At 45.9% G+C, this 19,793-nt stretch overlaps 1 protein-coding gene across 1 annotated transcript in view; it reads right to left on the reverse strand.

Annotated features, from left to right (window-relative positions):
• Positions 1-19,793, reverse strand: part of LOC146194298 (testis-specific serine/threonine-protein kinase 3-like) — a 320,653-nt gene that overhangs the window by 142,575 nt on the left and 158,285 nt on the right. The window contains exon 3 of the mRNA XM_084596524.1: positions 2,315-2,489. Coding sequence (XP_084452650.1) covers positions 2,315-2,489 — 175 coding nt within the window. The remainder of the gene's footprint in view (positions 1-2,314; positions 2,490-19,793) is intronic.

The raw sequence follows: 19,793 nt of genomic DNA on the forward strand, positions 1-19,793 counted from the left end.
TTGTAGATGTACGAGGAATGCTCATCTATCAGTCGGCCGTATCTCCCACTCGAACACAGCGCTCAGCGTCGCACGCTTCGTCGTGTTCACGCTCGTAAATTTTATAAGCCTGAACACAGTGAAGTTTTCACAGTGAACAGTGAATTTTACTGTACGTACACGGCAATTGAACATTAAAAAATGACCAGACGCGAACATGCAAGTGGTGCATGTAGATAAAATAAAAACCGCATTCCTCAGTCAAGGAAAACATGCAGCGATTAAATAGCTTTGTTAAAAACCGCAGGCTAATAAAGTAGTTAAGTCAGTTCAATCGCTCGCTATTTCCAGAATAACTCTCAATGGGACAATTGCTAGTCACATGTTATGCTCAGAGCATGAATGGGGATAGATTTCAGATTTATTTATTTATTTATTTATTTATTTATTTATTTATTTATTTATTTATTTATTTATTTATTTATTTATTTATTTATTTATTTATTTATTTATTTATTTATTTATTTATTTATTTATGCGGTTTCACGTCCCAAACCGACTCATGCTATGAGAGACGCCGTAGTGGAGGGCTCCGAGAATTTCGTCCACCTGGGGTTCTTTAACGAGCACTGACATCGCACAGCACACGGTGGCCTTGATTTTCCCTCCGTTAAAAAGCGGTCGCCGCGTCCGGAATTCGATCCCGCATCCTTGGGCACCCTAACCACTGCCCCAACATAGCGGGGCGGGTTTCCTATTGTGCCACAGAAGTATTTTACCGAAAAAGTGTGAAAATATAATGCAACATTTTTTTCTTACCAATGGTACACTAGTGTGGCAAAACAAAAACGGTTACAATGTGCGCAAAGCAGCAATTGTTCGAAAAAAATAATTGCATTGTTATCCCTGTAGGCACACAGCCAAGGACTTGATAAATGCGACGTCAAATCACCTTTGTTGCGCTTTTTCTAAATTCATACTGACATCATCTCCGCTCTGCTAGTATAGTGGGAAACACAGCGAAGTAGCCACATGGACCAGAAAGACAGACACAGGCGCTAACAGCATTGTCTATTGTCGTGAACTGGCATATATAGGCACCAGTCCCAAGATAACACAAGGAAAAAGCAACAGGAACTCAGGCAACCGTGAGACTATTATTTTATTGCCTCCACCCCTTAGCGTGTTTAAGGGCACTTAGAAACAGCCGCTCTTTTTCGCTCATGTAAAGAGATGGCTGAAATATGTTTTAGATAATTCCTGAGCTTCTACTCTTTGTCTTGATCCGAACAGCTGTTCTTTCAAAGGTGACGTTCTTGCACCAGCTGCACTGTTTGCTTAGCAGAGTTTACATCTAATTATTTTCTGTTCTTTTAGACACTTGTTTGGTGGATATCGACATATAACAGACGAATGAAATGACCAACTTAAAAAGCGCGCACGATCTTTCGTCGCGAAGTTGGGTTCTTTGATGCTTTCAGAATGAATCTTTTACACAACTAGAATTGCAAAGAGGTGGTAAAAATTTACGTGGGACATACCGTACCGCTATGCAAGGTGCGGCAGGTATTTGAGAGCAGACATTAACTATTCGACACAATCCTGTACGCTATATTTAAAACTGTTCCTATTTGCGGTAGAAACCGTGTCAAACTTTTGGATATTTCACGATATTAAGAGGCGTGTGTTATCTCCTTGGGGGCAGGATACGCCATTTTATAGATTGCTGCATTTTTAATGGTGGGTCGCTCATTCCTTATTAAGGTAAGAAAAAAATTTTAGGCTACCAGGAGTGACAGGAAAGGATACTGTTGGCGCTATGACACAAACAGAACTCCGTAATTCATCAGCCGCCCCAAATGTATACGTGGTGCAGCCCCTGGAAGCCCACAGTCTCCAAATATGTAATGACTCAGGGAACGAATTGGAAATTAGCTTTATCTCGAAGGAAATTAATTCCTCACCAGTTTTCTATTACATATGCTAAATGCGAGTTCATGTATCTGAGTAAGATTTTTCTGGGTGTTTCTCCTGCCTTATCCGTCTACGGTTTTTGTTCCCCCAAGAAGCTATTTCTGCATTTATCTCCTCTACAGTGCGGCCGTTTGCCACGCGAGTCATTGTTACGTCTTCTGCTTTCTTGAAAGCCTGCATGATGCCGCCACTTTTCATCCGTGCCTGACCAGGGCTCAAAATAAGTGACAATCAAGTCACAAACTCGGACAAAAACTCGCACAGCCCCGCTTTTAGCCGATATGTCTAATCAACTTGTCTGTGTGATTCCTTAGACCAGCGGAATATGCTTGCATCCACGCGCATAAAAGAGCGACCGTACTCGAGTATCGCGCGAAGCTGAAGTCGGCCAGCTTGACGCGGTTGGTCGAAGTGAGTAGGACGTTCTCGCACTTGAGGTCGCGGTGCGCGATGTCCTTGCTGTGCAAGTAGGCCAGTGCGCTGGCAAGCTGCACGAAGTACCAATGCGCCTTCTTCTCCTTCAAGCGCTTCACTCTCTGTGCGAGAAAAGACACGAATACAGCGCTTTTAGTTCGTCACTACGGTGCACATGCAGTTGCAGCGCACACTCGCGCTTACTCGCGCAAAGGGGTTTTGGCGCTAACCCTGTCGAACGCTGCGTCCTAAGATACTGCGCCGCCATATAGAATCAATGCTCGATCAGAGCACTTGGACGCTAGTAGGCAGCGCATGATAATTGCATTTTGTATTGGTGGCGCCATTTAGCGGCTACGTTGAGAACAACCGACATGCTGGTATGTGAGGCCGGAACAGAAGAGTAGCTCACATCAGCATTTCGCAGCTTTCGCATGCACGTTTTGCGTTCTGAAAGCATCTGACTGGAAGAAAAAATGCTTTTCAGCCCCGGTTAAGCCATTCTGCTAGAAATGATAAGAATTTATGCGCCTCATTGGTTAGTCTGTGGCTACAATTAGTGCGTATTTCTTATGTAGCACACAGAGGCAGTTGCGAGGGTGGTGAAGCAAGCAATGCAGGGTAGCTTTCGATCTACTTTTCATCCCTGAATGGCTTTCAAAGACAGGCTACCGTAACAGTCTGAGGAATGAAAGAAAGCGAATGTAGCTTTGAGGTTTAGGAAAAATGCTAATCGCTCTAAAATTTTGAGGCCTGCCAATCGGGCCTACTGTTTACTGCTTTACCTGCTACTGCATGGTGTTCTTACAACTCTACTCGGGTACTATTCTATAATAATCCATTATCAATTTAGGACCCATTTCCCCTACTCTAGAACACTGTTGTTGGGTAACAAAGCCACGGCGTTCAAGTGGCCATTTGACGATCGGATTTTAGTATTGGCTGAATAACTCAGGAGGCAGCAGTGGCGTAGCGGTAGAACATCCGCCTCTCATGCAAGAGGACAGGGGCTTACATCCCGGTGCCGCACAATTCTCCACCGGAATAAAAGAAAAGAGAAAAAAGAAAAAAAACTCCGCGTGTCGATGGAATTACATAAACAGGTTTGGGGTGCGACCTGATGCCGGTGAACACCTCCGGCAGCGCACTTCCTCACCAGAACAGTAGTTGGCCACCCTGGTGCAGTGATTGGCCGCAACCTCTCATGATAAGCTCCACAAAACCCCGGCCCTCAGTCACCAGCGGCTGCAGAACAACTGACCACGGCGGCGGTCAGACCTGTTACGCAGCAGGGGGTGCTAAGAATGCCTGGCTCCGCTGGACAGGCCGCCATTGGAAACTGACCCTGGCAACGTTTAATGCTAGAAACCTAGCTAGAGAAGCTAGCTTAGCAGTGCTGTTAGAGGAACTAGAGGGTATAAAATGGGATGTCATAGGGCTTAGTGAGGTTAGGAGGCAGAATGAGGCTTATACTGTACTGAAGGATGGGCATGTACTGTGTTATCGAGGTTTACCAGAGGGGCGACAACTAGGAGTAGGTTTCCTTGTCAATATGTATATAGCGGGTAATATAGATGAATTCTATAGTATTAATGAGAGGGTGGCAGGCATCGTAATTAGGCCTGATAAGCGGAATAAACTGAATAAGAATTGAGTAAAACAGCGCTAGGGGAGACGAAGCACGTGAACGACACACACATGCGCTGTGTGGTTCACGTGTTTCGTCTCCCCTCGCGCTGTTTTACTCAGTTCTTAAGCATGTACTAACCAGCCCGTATTTGCCCTCTTCTGGATAAACTGAAGGTTTTGCAGGCCCATGCACCTACATGTAGGTATGATGACCAGGCAGTTGAAAGCTTCTACGAAGATGTAGAATCGGCAATGCGAAAAGTAAAGACACAATATACTGTACTAATGGGCTACTTCAATGCCAAGGTAGGGAAAAAGCAGGCAGGAGACAAGGCAGTAGGTGACTATGGCATTGGTTCTAGGAATAGCAGGGGGGAGTTACTAGTTGAGTTTGCAAAGCGCAATAACTTACGAATCATGAATACCTTCTTCAGCAAACGGAAGAACCGGAAATAGACATGGAAAGGTCCTAACGGGGAGACTAAAAATGAAATCGACTTCATAATGTGTTCAACCCCCGCCATTATGCAAGATGGAGAGGTAATCGGGAAAGTGCGATGCAGTGACCACAGAATGGTGAGGTCCCGAATTAGCCTAAATCTGAAGAAGGAACGCAACAGATTAGTAGGAAAGAAACCCATAAACGAATTAGCGGTGAGGGGGAGGGCAGAAGAGTTCAGGATCTCGCTACAGAATAAGTATTCAGCTCTAACCGAGGATGGCGAATTACCCTAGAATCAAGGAACAATAATTTCAGTGATATCATTTTTGAGTGCGCGGTAGAAGTAGGCGGTAGGATAGTTAGAGAGGATACCGGTAAGCTGTCTAAGTAGACGAAAGATTTGATTAAGAAACTCCAGACTATGAAAGCTTCCAATCCAACAAACCAGATCGAATTCGCCGAGATATCAAACATAATCAATAAGCGCAAGGTGGCCGCTATAAGGAAGTATAACATGGAGAAAATTGAGCATGCTGTGAAGAACGGGGGAAGCCTTAAAGCGGTAAAAAAGAAATTGGGCATAGGCCAAAACCAGATGTATGCGATAAGGGACAAAGCGGGCAACGTCATCACGAATATGGACAAGATAGTCAAAGTAGCCGAGGAGTTCTATACAGATCTCTACTGTAGCCAAAGTAGTCAGGACCGTAATGAGATTGGCGGTAGAGAAAAACAGTGAGACGTTCCACCTGTGACGAAGGACGAGGTCAAGGAAGCACTAGAAACTATGAAAAGGGGGAAATCAGCTGGAGAAGATCAGATAACTACAGATTTGCTGAAGAACGGGGGGGGGGGGGGGGATATCGTGCTAGAAAAACTGGCCACCCTGTATACGCAGTGGCCGGTGTCATCGACGGTACCGGAACCATGGAAGAATGCAAACATTATCCTCATTCATAAGAAGGGGGACTCTAAGGACCTTAAAAATTACAGACCAATCAGCTTACTGTCTGTTACGTATAAGGCATTTACTAAGGTAATCGCTAATAGAATCAGGACAACCTTAGACTGTAATCAAGCAAAGGATCAAGCAGGGTTTGAGAAACGGTATTCTACTATCGACCATATCCATACCATCAATCAGGTGATAGAAAAATGCTCGGAATATAACCAGGCCTTATACATAGCATTCATTGATTACGAAAAAGTATTTGACTCAGTTGAAACCTCGGCGGTGATGCAGGCATTGCGAAATCAGGAGGTAGACGAGCCGTACATGAAAGTGCTGGAAGATATATACAGTGGCTGCACAGCAAACATAGTTCTGCATAAAGAAAGTAACAAAATTCCCATGAAGAAAGGTGTTAGGCAAGGAGACACAATCTCCCCAGTACTATTCACAGCTTGCATAGAGGAAGTATTCAGAGACTTGGAATGGGAGCAGTTAGGGATAAGGGTAAATAGAGAATACCTCAGTAATCTGCGATTTGTTGATGACATTGCCTTGCTAAGCAACTCGGGGGATAAACTGCAAATAATGATTGATGACCTAGACAGGAAAACGAGAAAGGTAGGCTTGAGAATCAATATGCAGAAGACTAATGTTCAACAGCCTGGGGAAGGAACAGCAGTTTACATTAGGTAGCAAAGTACTGGAAGTAGTAGGCGAATATGTCTACTTAGGACAGGTAGTAACCGCAGATCCGGACCATGAAAAGGAAATAACAAGAAGAATAAGATTGGGATGGAGCGCATTTGGCAAGCACTCGCAGATTATGACTACCAGCTTACCGGTATCTCTCAAGAGGAAAGTATACAACAGTTGCATCTTACCTGTACTCACCTATGGGGCTGTAACGTGGAGGCTAACCAAGAGAGTTCTACTTAGGTTGAGGACAACCCAGAGGGCTATGGAACGAAAAATGGCAGGGGTAACATTAAGAGATAGGAAGCGTGCAGAGTGGGTCAGAGAAATAACTCAAGTTACCAACATTCTTGTGGAAATTAAGAAGAAGAAATGGACATGGGCAGGACATGTAGTGCGAAGAGAGGATAACCGACGGTCGCTTAGGGTAACAAACTGGATTTCAAGGGAAGGGAAGCGTAGCAGGGGGCGGCAAAAAGTTAGGTGGGCGGATGAGATTAAGAAGTTCGCAGGGGTCCAGTGGTTGCAGCTAGCACAGAACCGGGTTAAGTGGAGAAATATGGAAGAGGCCTTTGCCCTGCAGTGGGTATAGTCAGGTTGATGATGATGATAATGAATAACTCAACCTCCTGTTTGCCGGTGCATACGGCGACTGGAGATGACTGGCGTCGACGGCGGGACCTGCTATCCTAGAATTTGTGACTGGCCGCCATATATCTGCGTTCGTCTGATAGCCTGACGGCCGGCCAGGTGAACCATAAAACTGATTCTGATGCAATAGTGATCCTATGAAATAACGTTCCATATGACCTGAGCGTAAGCTGCTTGTATGAATATAATATCTCATTTATTGTGGCAAAATTTGCTCAGGAATGGCTGCTGTTACCACATTTATTGTCGGCAGCAAAAGCTTGTGGGATTTAGAAAACAATTATTATACAACTGCCAAACAGTTTATTTGACGTCGTTATCTTAAAACGGGACATCCATGTTATTTGACACCCTTGTTAATAATGTTTGTTCACCATCTTGTAAATGTTTCCTCAAAATAATAGCATCGCAGCGATGCCGGACTACAGCGCCACCTGCTTCTCCCGAATCTTCGCCAAAACAGATTGCTTCGCATCGAAGCCACGCGATCGACGCTTTCTAACTGATCATCGAGGCGTTATAGTAAATGGGCCACTCGATCATGAAACTTACATACTTTCAATCCCGATGCTTCTTAGTATTATTTTTTTGACATCTAGGCAGCGGAGTTCGCGTACAAAAGCAACTACGGAAGCTGCTTTGAGGCTGGGAGGAAAAACTCCCACTTGATCAGCATTTCTCAGGAAGCACTCATTTTTCAGATTCCAGGGCCTATTATGATTAAGAGAAACAAATTTTAGTCTTTCTGACACTCGCGAAAGAGTATCGCTGGCGTGGACAGCTTGTGGAAGCCACGGCCGGCGCGGCGGTGTTTACGGCGGTAAAGGCAGTGCTGCCATCGGAAGGTGGTCACGGCGAATGTGGATGTGTGGGCAAGATCTTAAATGGCGCTTCGTTACAATCTGCGTTTTGATTTATGAAACATGCTGATTGCACTCACTGGCAGTCATGCTCGTCATTGAGCAAGCGCGAACACAGTACAGTGTATCGGCAGTTTACCGGCAGTTGGTATGTGACGTCACCAAGCGTTTAACAAGGCGACCACTGTCGATGGGAGGAACTGAGCGGTGTCAACTTGGGTCACTTATTTCGAAATAAAGAACGCGTCTAGGGCGCTCGTGTTTCGCAGCTAACATAATAGGTCTGCAAGGCTGCAACATTGTATGGCCCCTTTAAGGTCTCCAGTCGAAAATCGATGCAAACATTCCGCCGAACTTAAAGTGAAGCGTAACCTTGAAATAATAATCCAAATCGAAATGCAGCGCGGCGTGCAAGCGCGCATACGTATTTTTGCCAATTTATCCAAATTGGCTGCAATTTTTTTCGCTCCTCTTCACACTTCTCCTCATCGCGTTAAAAATGAGATGCTAATAAAAAATGCTATGGAGTTGGTGGCGCAACGTTCGTCACCAGCCCCTTTGGCAATAGTGATGGCTCCGTCAATGGGATGAACAAAAGGCGTTTTATGCACTATTACAGGGCACAAAACTATATCGGCACAGTGGCCGAAGGCGCAACACTTCGCACACAGCGACGACAGGGGAGAGTCCGTCGCATCCCCTTTGTGCAACGCTCGTGATGGTTTTTCTCCCCAAGCGATCGTGCTAAAAGCCCAGGAAATCATCGCAGTCGCCAAATCCCTAGCCAGCACTTGCCGGTCTAAACAGCGAGCGTCTCTCCAAGTCTGTCGCGGCTCGAGGAGGTTCCAGGGCCACAGGATGTTCGCCGTTGCCTTGCGGCACATTACAGGGGCTTGTCAAGCGCCGGACAAATATGACGTGTGGCGGGGCACAACAGTGCGCTTAAATCCACCCGAAAGTCCTGCACGAAAAGCACACCTCGCTCATTGCATGGATCTGCAGAATTAAAACATTTCGCTCCCAAATGGACACGCGATTATACAACTCTCATAAAGAAACCAGCACGGGAGAACAAGACGAACGAAGAAAGGCTAAACACAAGCGCTGATTTGCAGCTGATTTTTATTCCAAGGAAACATTCTTTAAATTCTTTCCTATCTAGAAAAACACCAAAGTAAAGGAAGACAACCAAAGTGCTCATCACATGTGACGATGACAAGACACCATCGCCGTGGCGCGTGAGTCAGATGTCGGATAAATAAGAGACCTCATTGAGAGTCACCCCCGCCACTAGCAGTATGGAGAATGCATGATCTGCCTCGCATGCGCGCGGGCTTGATTGTCGCCATGCGGAAAACATTTACTCTGCACTGGCTAACAGGCAAACTTTTCAGATAGAGGATGTTACGCAAGTTTCTGTGAAACCAGGGAGTGACACAGACCGCCTGTAAGGAGAAAGCATTCGATACACATAGGAGCTTATGATTCTCCGCAACTTAGTAACAGAATCAGGCGCTACCGACTTATGTTACGGACGATATCAAGGAAAAAGAAGGGGGCAGTGGCGCGGACAGGAGCGCACGCGCTCTTGTCCGCGTCACTGCCAGGCAACATTTTATTAAACGTCATCTCACAGTCATCAAACATTCTATCTGTTCTCTGCTCTCCCGTTTTCATCGGCTTGCCGCATCGTAACATTTGGTTGGAGGTGCGGGGTACTTGATCATCACCCCCTCATCTTGGTCCAGAGCTTCGGCGCCCTGCGACTTCGTGCGTCATCGGTTGAAGGATAGGAAATATAGAGGACTGGTGCGAAGCGGTAAAGAAAGACACCAGGAAAACAACTAAGACGCTAGAAGGGGAAAAAGCTCCGGAAATAGCGGACGCCCGACTCCTACACATGTGGGAGGCCAAACAGGGCATGGAACGTCGACTTAAAAGGCAAGGCAGAAACAACAAAAATCTCAGAAGAAGACTGGCGTGTCATAACAAAGAAATAGAAGATTACGCCTTTAAACTATGTGAACAAAATTGGACAAACAAATGTGGCGACATGGAAAGGAATATGAACCTCCTGCAGACGTGGAATATCCTAAGACATTTAATAGACCCTGAAACGTCCAAAACACAAGCACGAGTCAAAATGGCTAAGGTTAGACACGCATGCGAAGAGCAGGACGATGACATATTCATGAAGAAACTCGTCGAGACATACATAGGGGACACCGAAATTAGAGAGCTACCCGACTACCAGGGAATTCCAAATGAGAAGTTAGATGCGCCCATCACGAGAGCTGAAGTAAGGGCGGAGATAGCGAAACTCAAAACCAAGTCAGCTCCAGGGCCAGATGGAGTCACGAATAAAATGCTCAGGAATTTAGATGACAACTCGATAGAAGCCCTTACCAGCTACATGCAGAAATGCTGGGAAAAAGGGGAGATTCCACCGCTGTGGAAAGAGGCTACCGTGATCCTGATCCCAAAACCCGGGAAGCAACCGAAACTGGAAAATCTCCGGCCTATATCGCTCACGTCATGTGTAGGAAAGTTAATGGAACACATAATTCAGACCAGAATTTCAAATTATATGGAGGAAAAAGAGAAATGGCCAGACGAGATGTATGGCTTCAGGCCCCATCTGAGCACACAGGCCGTCAAGCTGCGGCTGCAGCAAGACATAATTAATTCCAGAACCAAAGATGCGAAAGTCATTATGGGACTGGACCTAAAAAGGGCCTTCGACAACGTCAAGCACGAAGCCATCTTGGAAGGGCTCCAGCAGGCAGGAATAGGGCTAAAAACTTATCGCTATGTCAGAAATTTCTTATCGGTTCCAGGAAATATAATCTGGGGTGATCAGGCTAGGTAACAAGGGGACACCTCAGGGATCGGTACTGTCACCCACCCTTTTCAACATGGCCATGAGAGGGCTCCCGAAGGAATTGCGGAAAATTGGGAATTACAACTTAAATTACAGCCTGTACGCGGACGACATCAATTTCTGGATCAACAGAGGGAGCGACGCAGAGATCAATGAAGCGCTGCAAGCGGCAGCAGATGTCATCTCTAAGTACGCGGCGGGCAGAGGACTTAAATGTTCGCCTGAAAAATCAGAAATCTTCGTGTATAATGACAAGGCACTCAGGAACAAACCTCCCTCTGACCCACAGGTGTACGTGGAAGGAAGGGAGATACCAAAAGTAGAGACAATACGAATATTGGGACTCCACTTACAAACACACGGAAGGAACACGATCACCATTAAAAAGTTAGAAAACCACGCGTCCAGACATTAAACCTCATCAGGAGGGTCTCACGTAACGGAGGCGGCCTCAAGGAAAAAAAACTCCTCAGATTTGTACAAGCCTTCATCATTAGCAGAGTGGGCTACGCCACGCCATATCTGAACCTAAAGGCAGATGAGAGGAGAAAGATAGACGCGCTCATCAGAAAATGCGTTTAAAAGGCCCTAGGCCTCCCAACATGTACATCGACGGAGCAGCTACTGTCCCTAGGACTGCACAATACGATTTCAGAAATCACGGAAGCGGTTAAAACCTCGCAACTTGAAAGACTCAGCACGACGCGAGTGGGAAGAGCTACGCTAAGTAACCTTGGAATAGCCACAGACAGGGGGCGAAAGGAAAGGGTTGACATTGACAGGAAAATCAGGGCGCACCTAAGAATCCCTCCCCTACCCAAAAACATGCACCCTGAGTTTAATAGGGAAAGGCGACAGAAAAGGGCGGAAGCGATAGAAACAATATATCGGAGCAAACCCCCAGATGAAGTTGCCTACGTAGATGCGGCAGGAAACATACACAGTCGATACATGACCATAGCGGCGGTAGATGGGGGAGGCACCCTCATCACGGTGGCTACCATACTAGGGAAAGAAACCGAAATAGCGGAGGAAGCTGCGATAGCGATCGCTTGCGTTGGCACCAAAGCTAGATATATTATTAGCGACAGTAAAACTGCAATCCAAAATTTCAGTAGGGGGAGGGTAAACCCCCTCACCACCAAAATTTTAACACAAGGAGTGATTAATAGGACGATCAACATCATCTGGACCCCGGCGCACGAATCTGTCAGCGGTAACGAGGCGGCCCACAGTGCAGCTCGAGATCTCTACCTCCGAGCTGTACAGGATGGCTCGGCTCAGGCAGAACATAATAGAGAAGGGCGATTAATTTCGTATCAAGAGATTACAGAACACTACAGGCAATGACGGAGGCGTTTCCCCCACCAAACACGGCTTTAAATAGGTCAAGCAATGGCGTGGAGACGCCTGCAGACTGGAGTATACCCAAACCCAGTACTAAATAAACATATGCGATCGGACTGCGAGGACGATAAATGTAAAAAGTGTGGGGCGAGGGGAACCCTCGACTATATAATTTGGGAGTGCGCTTACTCCCCAGGCATGGCGCAAAACATTAGCAGTAGGGAAGCCTGGGAAACCTTATTGCGAAGCTCGGACCCTGAGCTCCAACTCACTGCCGTCCAACTGGCAGCAGAGGCCGCCGGCGAAACCAAACCGGCCAGCATCTAATGCGACCATCCCGTGCGGCTGGGCCGCTAAGTCCCCTCCCCCTTACAGGGGGGTGAGACAGAGCGGCCCAGGTGGTGTGGTCCTTCTCTGTTGGACAATAAAAGTTTTCAACAACAACAACAACAACAGGAGGCATCGCATGGCTGTTCTCAGCCCGCCGGACCCAGCAAGACCTTGCCGTTCCTCCGCCCCTACCACAAGACACGACGGAGGAGAGACTGACCCGAGACGCCACACATGACCACAAGACAAAAGAAGAGACCCGAACGACCATATGTGACCCCACTGACCAGATGTGTCGACCAAAGACACCACCGACCCAAGACACCGCTACACTTCAAGACATCCTCTCCTGCCTATGCCATGCTGTGCGTGGCTTGGCCTCCGCCATGTACTGGCGGCAACGTGTGGCCCGAGAGTGTCCTGGGCCAAGGTTCATCAGGAATCATCGTGCCAGCAAGTCGTTCTATTATTCCTTCTTCCTCTTCTTCAAGCATGCAGACACGCCCATCATCATGCCATGGAATCATGAACATGTGTGAACTTCCTAGTTTACGATCCGGACGATCGCTCGGTAGCCCCGGGTCATGTTACGGACGATATCAAGGAAGAAGAAGGGAGCAGTGGCGCTAGGTCCGGCAACATTTTATTAAACGTCATGTCACGGTCATCAAAACTTATCTCTGTCCTATGTTCTCCTGTTTTCATCGGCTTGCCGCATCGTAACAATATGGTTAGTTAACTGCCCGAAAGTTTTTCTTGTCTGGCCGCTCATTTCATATCCATCTGGGAAAACACTTTCCAAGAACTTCATCTAGGAAAACGCGGTACCTCTGGAGTTCATTTTAAGCATTACTCTCATCATCGTAACAACGCCACAGCCAAAGCATTTGCAAAGTCTAAATCTGTTATATGCTCAGCCTATGCCGATCCTGAAATCGTATGCACATCTTCCAGCGATCAACATATCAAAACAAATTACAGGGTCTCTTAAAAACTCCCGGCGAAAGCCTAGTAGTAGTAGTAGTAGTAGTAGTAGTAGTAGTAGTAGTAGTAGTAGTCATTGTAGTCATTTGAGTCATTTCTACTTATTAGTAAGCATTTTAGTCATTTCTAATCTGCTGTAGTTACAAGTCATTGTTAGATATATTGGTCATTACAAGTCATTAGTACTCATTATTAAGCATTTTATTCCTTTCCAAATAATTATAATATTTAGAAGCCGTCGTTCGATATTGCTCATTACAAATCACTAGTAATAATTTTAGTCATTACAACTCATAGGCATTTCGGGCATTTCTAATCATTTGTATTCGTGACAAGTTGTCATTAGGCATATTGGTCTTAAGAAGTCAATACCAGTAATTTTAGTCATTACTAATCATTACTAATTTATATTAGTCATTTCTAATCAATTGTAGGGGTTATAAATCATCATTAGACATATTGGTCATTACAAGTCATGATCAGTCATTATATTCTCTATCAAGTTTTATTATCACATTAATCGCTAGCTATCACTATCAATCATTTTTTCTTCTTTAATCTGCCTTCATACTGCGAACACTCCCTGATGATGCGTCCGGCGGTCAGATCCAGCGGTCACTTTCTGTTGACGTCCATGAGACGTTAAACCCCACAAACCAACCAACCTAGAAAGGATTTCGCTTTAATACCAGTTCTGTGCTTCAGCTGAGGGCAAATCAAGCGAACATTTTTTAATTGGATAACATTTATTTCGTCAAAATGCAGATTTAGATGGTCCGGTCTAGATGGCCTCCAGCCCATGGCTGGCGGCGACCTTAGCTGCCCACTCGGTGGCCAAGGCTTGAATGCCCGGGTCTGAGCTGACCAGGATGGCCTCCCATCGCTCAAGAGAAAGAATTTGTAGTAGACCCTCCGGTGGGGGTTCTTCTTTACATTGCCATTGTGTGTGATCATATATGGCTCTTTCGCCACAGAACCTGCACACGTGATTAAAGTCATCCGGGTACATTTTTGCTAATAGAGGGGGGGTTAAGAAAACATCTCGTCTGGAGTCTCGTCCAAGCGTTCTCTTGTGCCTTTTCCAGCGTTTTGTCAGGTGGTGAAAATTTATGTCGTTCCAACCTGTAATGGCTTCTGATATCGTGAAAAGATGCCAGCCCCTCCTTGGAGTAATCCATGGATACCGACTTGGTTGAGGAAACCTCGGGCCATGTGAGGGTCGCCTCATTTCCCAGATTTCCTGAGTGAGCCGGTGCCCATGTCACCTCAATTTCTTCCAGTTTCATTATCTGCTGTGGCCGCAGTTGAGATTCTGCCCCCCCCCCCCCCCACGGAGCAAGAACGAAGTATTTCCTAAACAACTCGAGCAAGGAAACAGCGGCCACGGTCGGTAAGTAGTTGACGAGGAGCACCATGGTGAAGTATGACGTCGTACAAAAGGAAGTCAGCAACGTCTGTGGCGCAGCTGGTTGGAATGGCGCGAGTGATCACGTACCGCGTGGCATAATCGGTGGCCACCGCGATCCATTTGTTTCCTGACAAGGACTCGGGGAAGGGCCCTAGGAGGTGAAGGCCAACACGAGAAAATGGCTCAGTCGGGATAGCAGTCGGCTGCAGGTGTCCAGGTAGTAGCACAGGGGGTTTCTTCCGGCATTGCCAGAGGTCGCAAGCGGCTACATAAGGTTGGATAGAGCGGTAGAGTCCAGCCAGAAGAAACGCCGGCGCAAGCGGTCGTATGTGCGTGAGATGCCAAGATGACCAGCTGTAGGGGCGTCGCGCATTTGTTCGAGAACGGCAGAGCGTAGGTGTTGGGAAACGACCAGCAAGTGCTCAGCGCCATCAGGTCGCATGTTGCGGCGGTATAGCGTATTCCCATGAAGGCAGAACCGGGCGAGAGAAGAGTCTCGGCTGTGCGTGCGGAGGCGGTCGATAAGAGAACTGAGGGTTGGGTTTAAGAGCTGTTCGCCGGTTATGTGGGAAAAGTCCGATATAGAGAAGACACAGGGGTGCGACTCATGGTCGGTAGAGGAAAGGGGATCGACGGGATAACGGAACAGACAGTCTGCATCCTGGTGGAGCTGACTGATTTGTATACAACGGAAAAGGTATACTCCTGCAAGCGCAGTGCCCAGCGGCCGAGGCGGCCAGTAGGATCCTCGAGGGAAGAGAGCCGACACAAGGCGTGGTGATCGGTAATTACCGTGAAGGGTCGGCCAAACAAGTAGGGTCTGCATTTTCCAACGGCCCATACGAGAGCCAGGCACTCCCGTTCCGTAATAAAATCGTTCTGTTCCGCTGATGACAGGAGACGACTGGCGTAGGCAATCACGCAATGTTGGCCGCGTTGTCGCTGTGCAAGAATGGCACCAATCCCGTGGCCACTGGCGTCGGTGCGAAGTTCCTTCGAGGCACACGGGTTGAAATAAGCCAACACAGGAGGATTGGTGAGAACAGCGATGAGGGTGGAGAATGCGTTAGCCTCCTCTGGTCCCCATGAGAAAGGAACGCCTTTCTTCGGCAGATTGGTGAGAGGACGAGCAACAGTCATGCGGCAAGTGCTACATCGACCAAACTGGCAGATGTGTTAACGAAAGATTAAAGGAGCACGAGTACAAAGTTTCTCGTGCAGCTATCACAGGCCATGTAGCCAAACACTGCAGACACTGCAAAGAAGGCGATGGTACTAATGTCTGTTATCCCCTGTATAAAGAATGCTCCGTGATAGAAAAAATCGCGACACGCTAACGAGGGAAATAATAGAAGCCCACTTGATTGCTAAGACATCGGAACAATGTATCTGCTCCCTCTGTTGTGCTTCATATAAAGAAAATCGCTATTTAGATTGTGAATATTAGCGTGTGCCTGCTGTTATGCCGACAGTTCTTTTTCCATGTATGACAATTGCCTGTCATTGACGCGTGCCTAATGTACTGGCGTTTATAATATCATGCAAGTGAAGCGTGCCTGTTACCTTTCTGGCACCAGGGCAGTATTTATACTGGCTGGTGGCTAATAAACGTTTCAGTTGTGAGTCAGCGCTCTGTGGTTGTCGTCCTTTCTTCCACGTCCCGTCTGTCGCGCTGTTGTTATGGCTCAACGAGCAACAGCGGCAAAGTTTGGGACAAACCGGCGAAAATAAGAGCACAGTCCTATAAAGCTGCAGGCATCACGGGGTGAACGGGGAGATGGAAAAGCATTGGCAGCGCTAACTTTGTCGGGATCGGGTTGCACGCGGGTGGCATTCACCAAATGGCCGAGCACTTTAAGTTCGCGGCGACCAAAACTGCACTTCTTTGAGTTCACTTGAAGTCCGGCACGGCGGAAAAATGCCAAGATGGAAAAAGGCGACGAATATGGCTTTCGAACGAGGGCGAGAAGACAATCACGTCATCCAAGTAATATGGACAAGTCGTCAATTTGAAGCCGCAAGTAAGGAGTCCATCATTCGTTCAAACGTAGCAGGGGCGTTGCAAAGTCCAAAAGGCATAACCTTAAATTGGTAAAGTCCTTCGGGTGTGACAAAAGTTGTCTTCTCGCGGTCTTGTTCGTGAACAGAGAGCTGCCAGTAGCCGCTACGAAGGTCGATGGAGGAAAAGTAGCGGGCTCCATGTAAACAGTCGAAGGCATCGTCTATTCGCGGCAGCGGGTAACCATCTTTCCTTGTAATCTTGTTCAGATGTCGATAGTCGACGCAAAAGCGCCAACTGTTGTTTTTCTTTCTAACGAGCACGACAGGAGATGCCCAGGGGCTGTTCGAAGGTTCAATGATATCGTTGCCCAACATCTCGTCGACCTCCTGCTGGATGACTTGGCGCTCAGAAAGGGACACATGATAATGCCTCCGGTGTACAGGCTTTGCAACGCCGGTGTCAATGCGGTGAGTCACAACTGATGTTTGGCCCAGAGAACCGGCAGCAAAGTAAAACATGTCGTAGAAGAATAACAACATCATCAACGCTTGATCTTCTTATCACTAATCTAAATACAGATATCCTCAGTGCGGGTAGTATTTCATCCGACATAAGCGATCACTGTCCTGTCTTCATGACTTTTCCAGGCCCTAGCAAAAAGCACTTGTCCAAGGAATTTACTTACCAGCCTATTTCCGAAAATGCGTTAGAATCTTTCAAACATGAAATTACTGCGCATGACTGGAAATCTATATTGAAACTCAGTGATGCTAACTCAGCCTACTCGGCATTTCTTGAAGCTTCTCTTCTTATCTACAATAAATATTTCCCTTTTAAGAAAGCAAGACGATCGCGGAAAACTAGGAAACCTTGGGTGACCTCCGAACATGTCAAGCGTATCAAAAAAAAGAACAGCCTTTATCATACTTTTCTTCGTTCGCGTTGCGAGGAAAAGCTCAAGGAATTTAATACTGTGCGGAGTAAACTAAATGCAGCACTAAAACCGGCAAAACGTTTGTACTACAAAAATATCTTCGCTGAAACTATAGCTAATAATTCACCTGCCGTATGGAATATTGTTAATGAAATTCTTGGCCGAAGAAGGAAGACCGCATCACCACAAACAGTAATTAATGATGGCGTAGAGCTGTCTGGTGTGCAACTTGCGGATCACTTCAACCGGCACTTTGCTAACATTGTCTTAGCAAGTAATTTAGGCCCCCCAAGCATGAACACCCTGAGCTACAGTATCTCACAGAGTTTGTTTCTTGAACCGACTGACACCGAGGAGGTCTACCACACTTTCTTTAACATGAAAAATTCTAAAGCGCTAGATCCTAATAATATACAACTAAGAGCAGGCAAATTTGTAATAGAATGCATTGCGCCTGTTTTAGCCCACATTTTTAACTTGGCTCTTGAACTGCGAATTTTTCCAAATGCGATGAAAAAGGCTATAATTACTGTGGTGCACAAAAATGGGGTGATGTAAATGTCGTAAACAATTATCGGCCAATATCTATCCTCTCGATTTTTTCAAAACGACTGGAAAAGGTTATTTATCATAGATTTATTAGATTCTTTGAGAAAAATAATGTAATAACTGACTGCCAGTATGGGTTTAGGAAGGGACGATCGACGGAAATAGCCCTGCTTTCGCTAAAAGACAGATAGTTCAAAATATAGATGCTGGTCTTTTTATTCTAGGTCTGTTCATCGATTTCAGCAAAGCATTTGACTCCGTTACTCATAGTATTTTGACAGGTAAGCTATCACAAGACGGAATAAGGGGACAGCCCCTCAATTTAATTGCGTCATATCTGAAAGAGAGAGTCCAATGCGTCCGTATTAATAATATTGAGTCATCTTTATTGCCTCTACATTGTGGAGTACCGCAGAGTAGTATCCTCGGCCCGCTATTATTCAATTTATACATAAATGATATAGTACACATTACCGAGTCAGCTAACTGGTTTATATATGCTGATAGTAGCCTCCTCTTTGCCGGTAAAGATCCAAATGACTTGGTTATTCAGTGCAACTAAACTCTTAATAAACTTGCATCGTGGTCCCAGTCAAACCGCATTGTAATTAATCCTACAAAGACGGAAATGTTTACTGTTTAGGCCCCGCAATAAAACATTCACACTTCAAAATTCAGTCAGCTTTATGAATGATCGCATCACAATAATAGATGAGCTCGAGGTTTTGGGCATGCATTACACTAAACTGTCATCTAAGTTCGGATCACCACATTAACAATATGTGCAAAAAGCTCTCAGTGGTAGTAGGAACTCTGTCCTGCTGCAGAAATATACTTCCAGAACAAGTTAAACTGCAGTTAAATCATGCTCTATTTGCAACTCACGTAAACTACTGCACTCTTGTTTGGAGCACAACAACAAAACGAAATATTAATAAAATCAACGTGCTTCAGAAAAAAGTCTTGAGCTATGTTGCGAACGTTGGCATAGACACAACTACAAAAGACCTATTTCCGAAGTATGACATTATCCGAATCACACACAGTTATGAATTTAAATTTTTAAGCCAACTCTAGCTACTTCTCTTATGCAGAATCTGTCAAATTATTTAAGCTTGTTGCATCATTACACCACCAGATAACGGATGTATGCATTAGAAACCTTCCTCACTGGTTAGTTCCCAATTTCCGCACTCAATACAAACTTCAGTCATTAAAACATAATTTACCATCCCTTCTCAACAAATACCCTAAACAGGCGTTTTCATCTAAGAAAGAACTAAAAATATTCCTTTGTAATCTGTGCTAAAATAATACGCGTCACTTTCATCTTCTCGAACTTTCTGTTTCTGTTTATGCGCCTTGTCTAGGTATGACAATGTAGTTGTTAGTTTTGGTTTGTGATGTGCTTCTGCATTATAACAGTTCCTATTTCATATGCATCTGCGTTTGGCACTAACAAGGCTCGTAAATATTTTTGTGGTTTTGAGAGTGGATTGCTTTTATTATTGTTTATGTAAACTGAAAACTGCGTCGACTACTGTCTTGTAATTAGGCCCCTGGGCCATCGTCAAGTTGCTGAGTGCAACTTTTAGCCCAGGGGCCAATCAGAGTTGCGTTGTAACTGCTCTGAAAAAATAAATGAATTGAATTGAATTGAAAAAGGTTGTGCAGGTCCTGAGCGTGTTCGGGGCTGAAGTCAGAGGCAATCATTACGGAAATAGGGTCGGTAATTGTGGTGGGGAGTACGGGTGTTGGAAGGGC

The sequence above is a fragment of the Amblyomma maculatum genome, chromosome 3 (genome assembly GCF_055883805.1).
Source record: "Amblyomma maculatum isolate TAMU_Amacu chromosome 3, ASM5588380v1, whole genome shotgun sequence".
Taxonomy (NCBI): Eukaryota; Metazoa; Arthropoda; class Arachnida; order Ixodida; family Ixodidae; genus Amblyomma; species Amblyomma maculatum.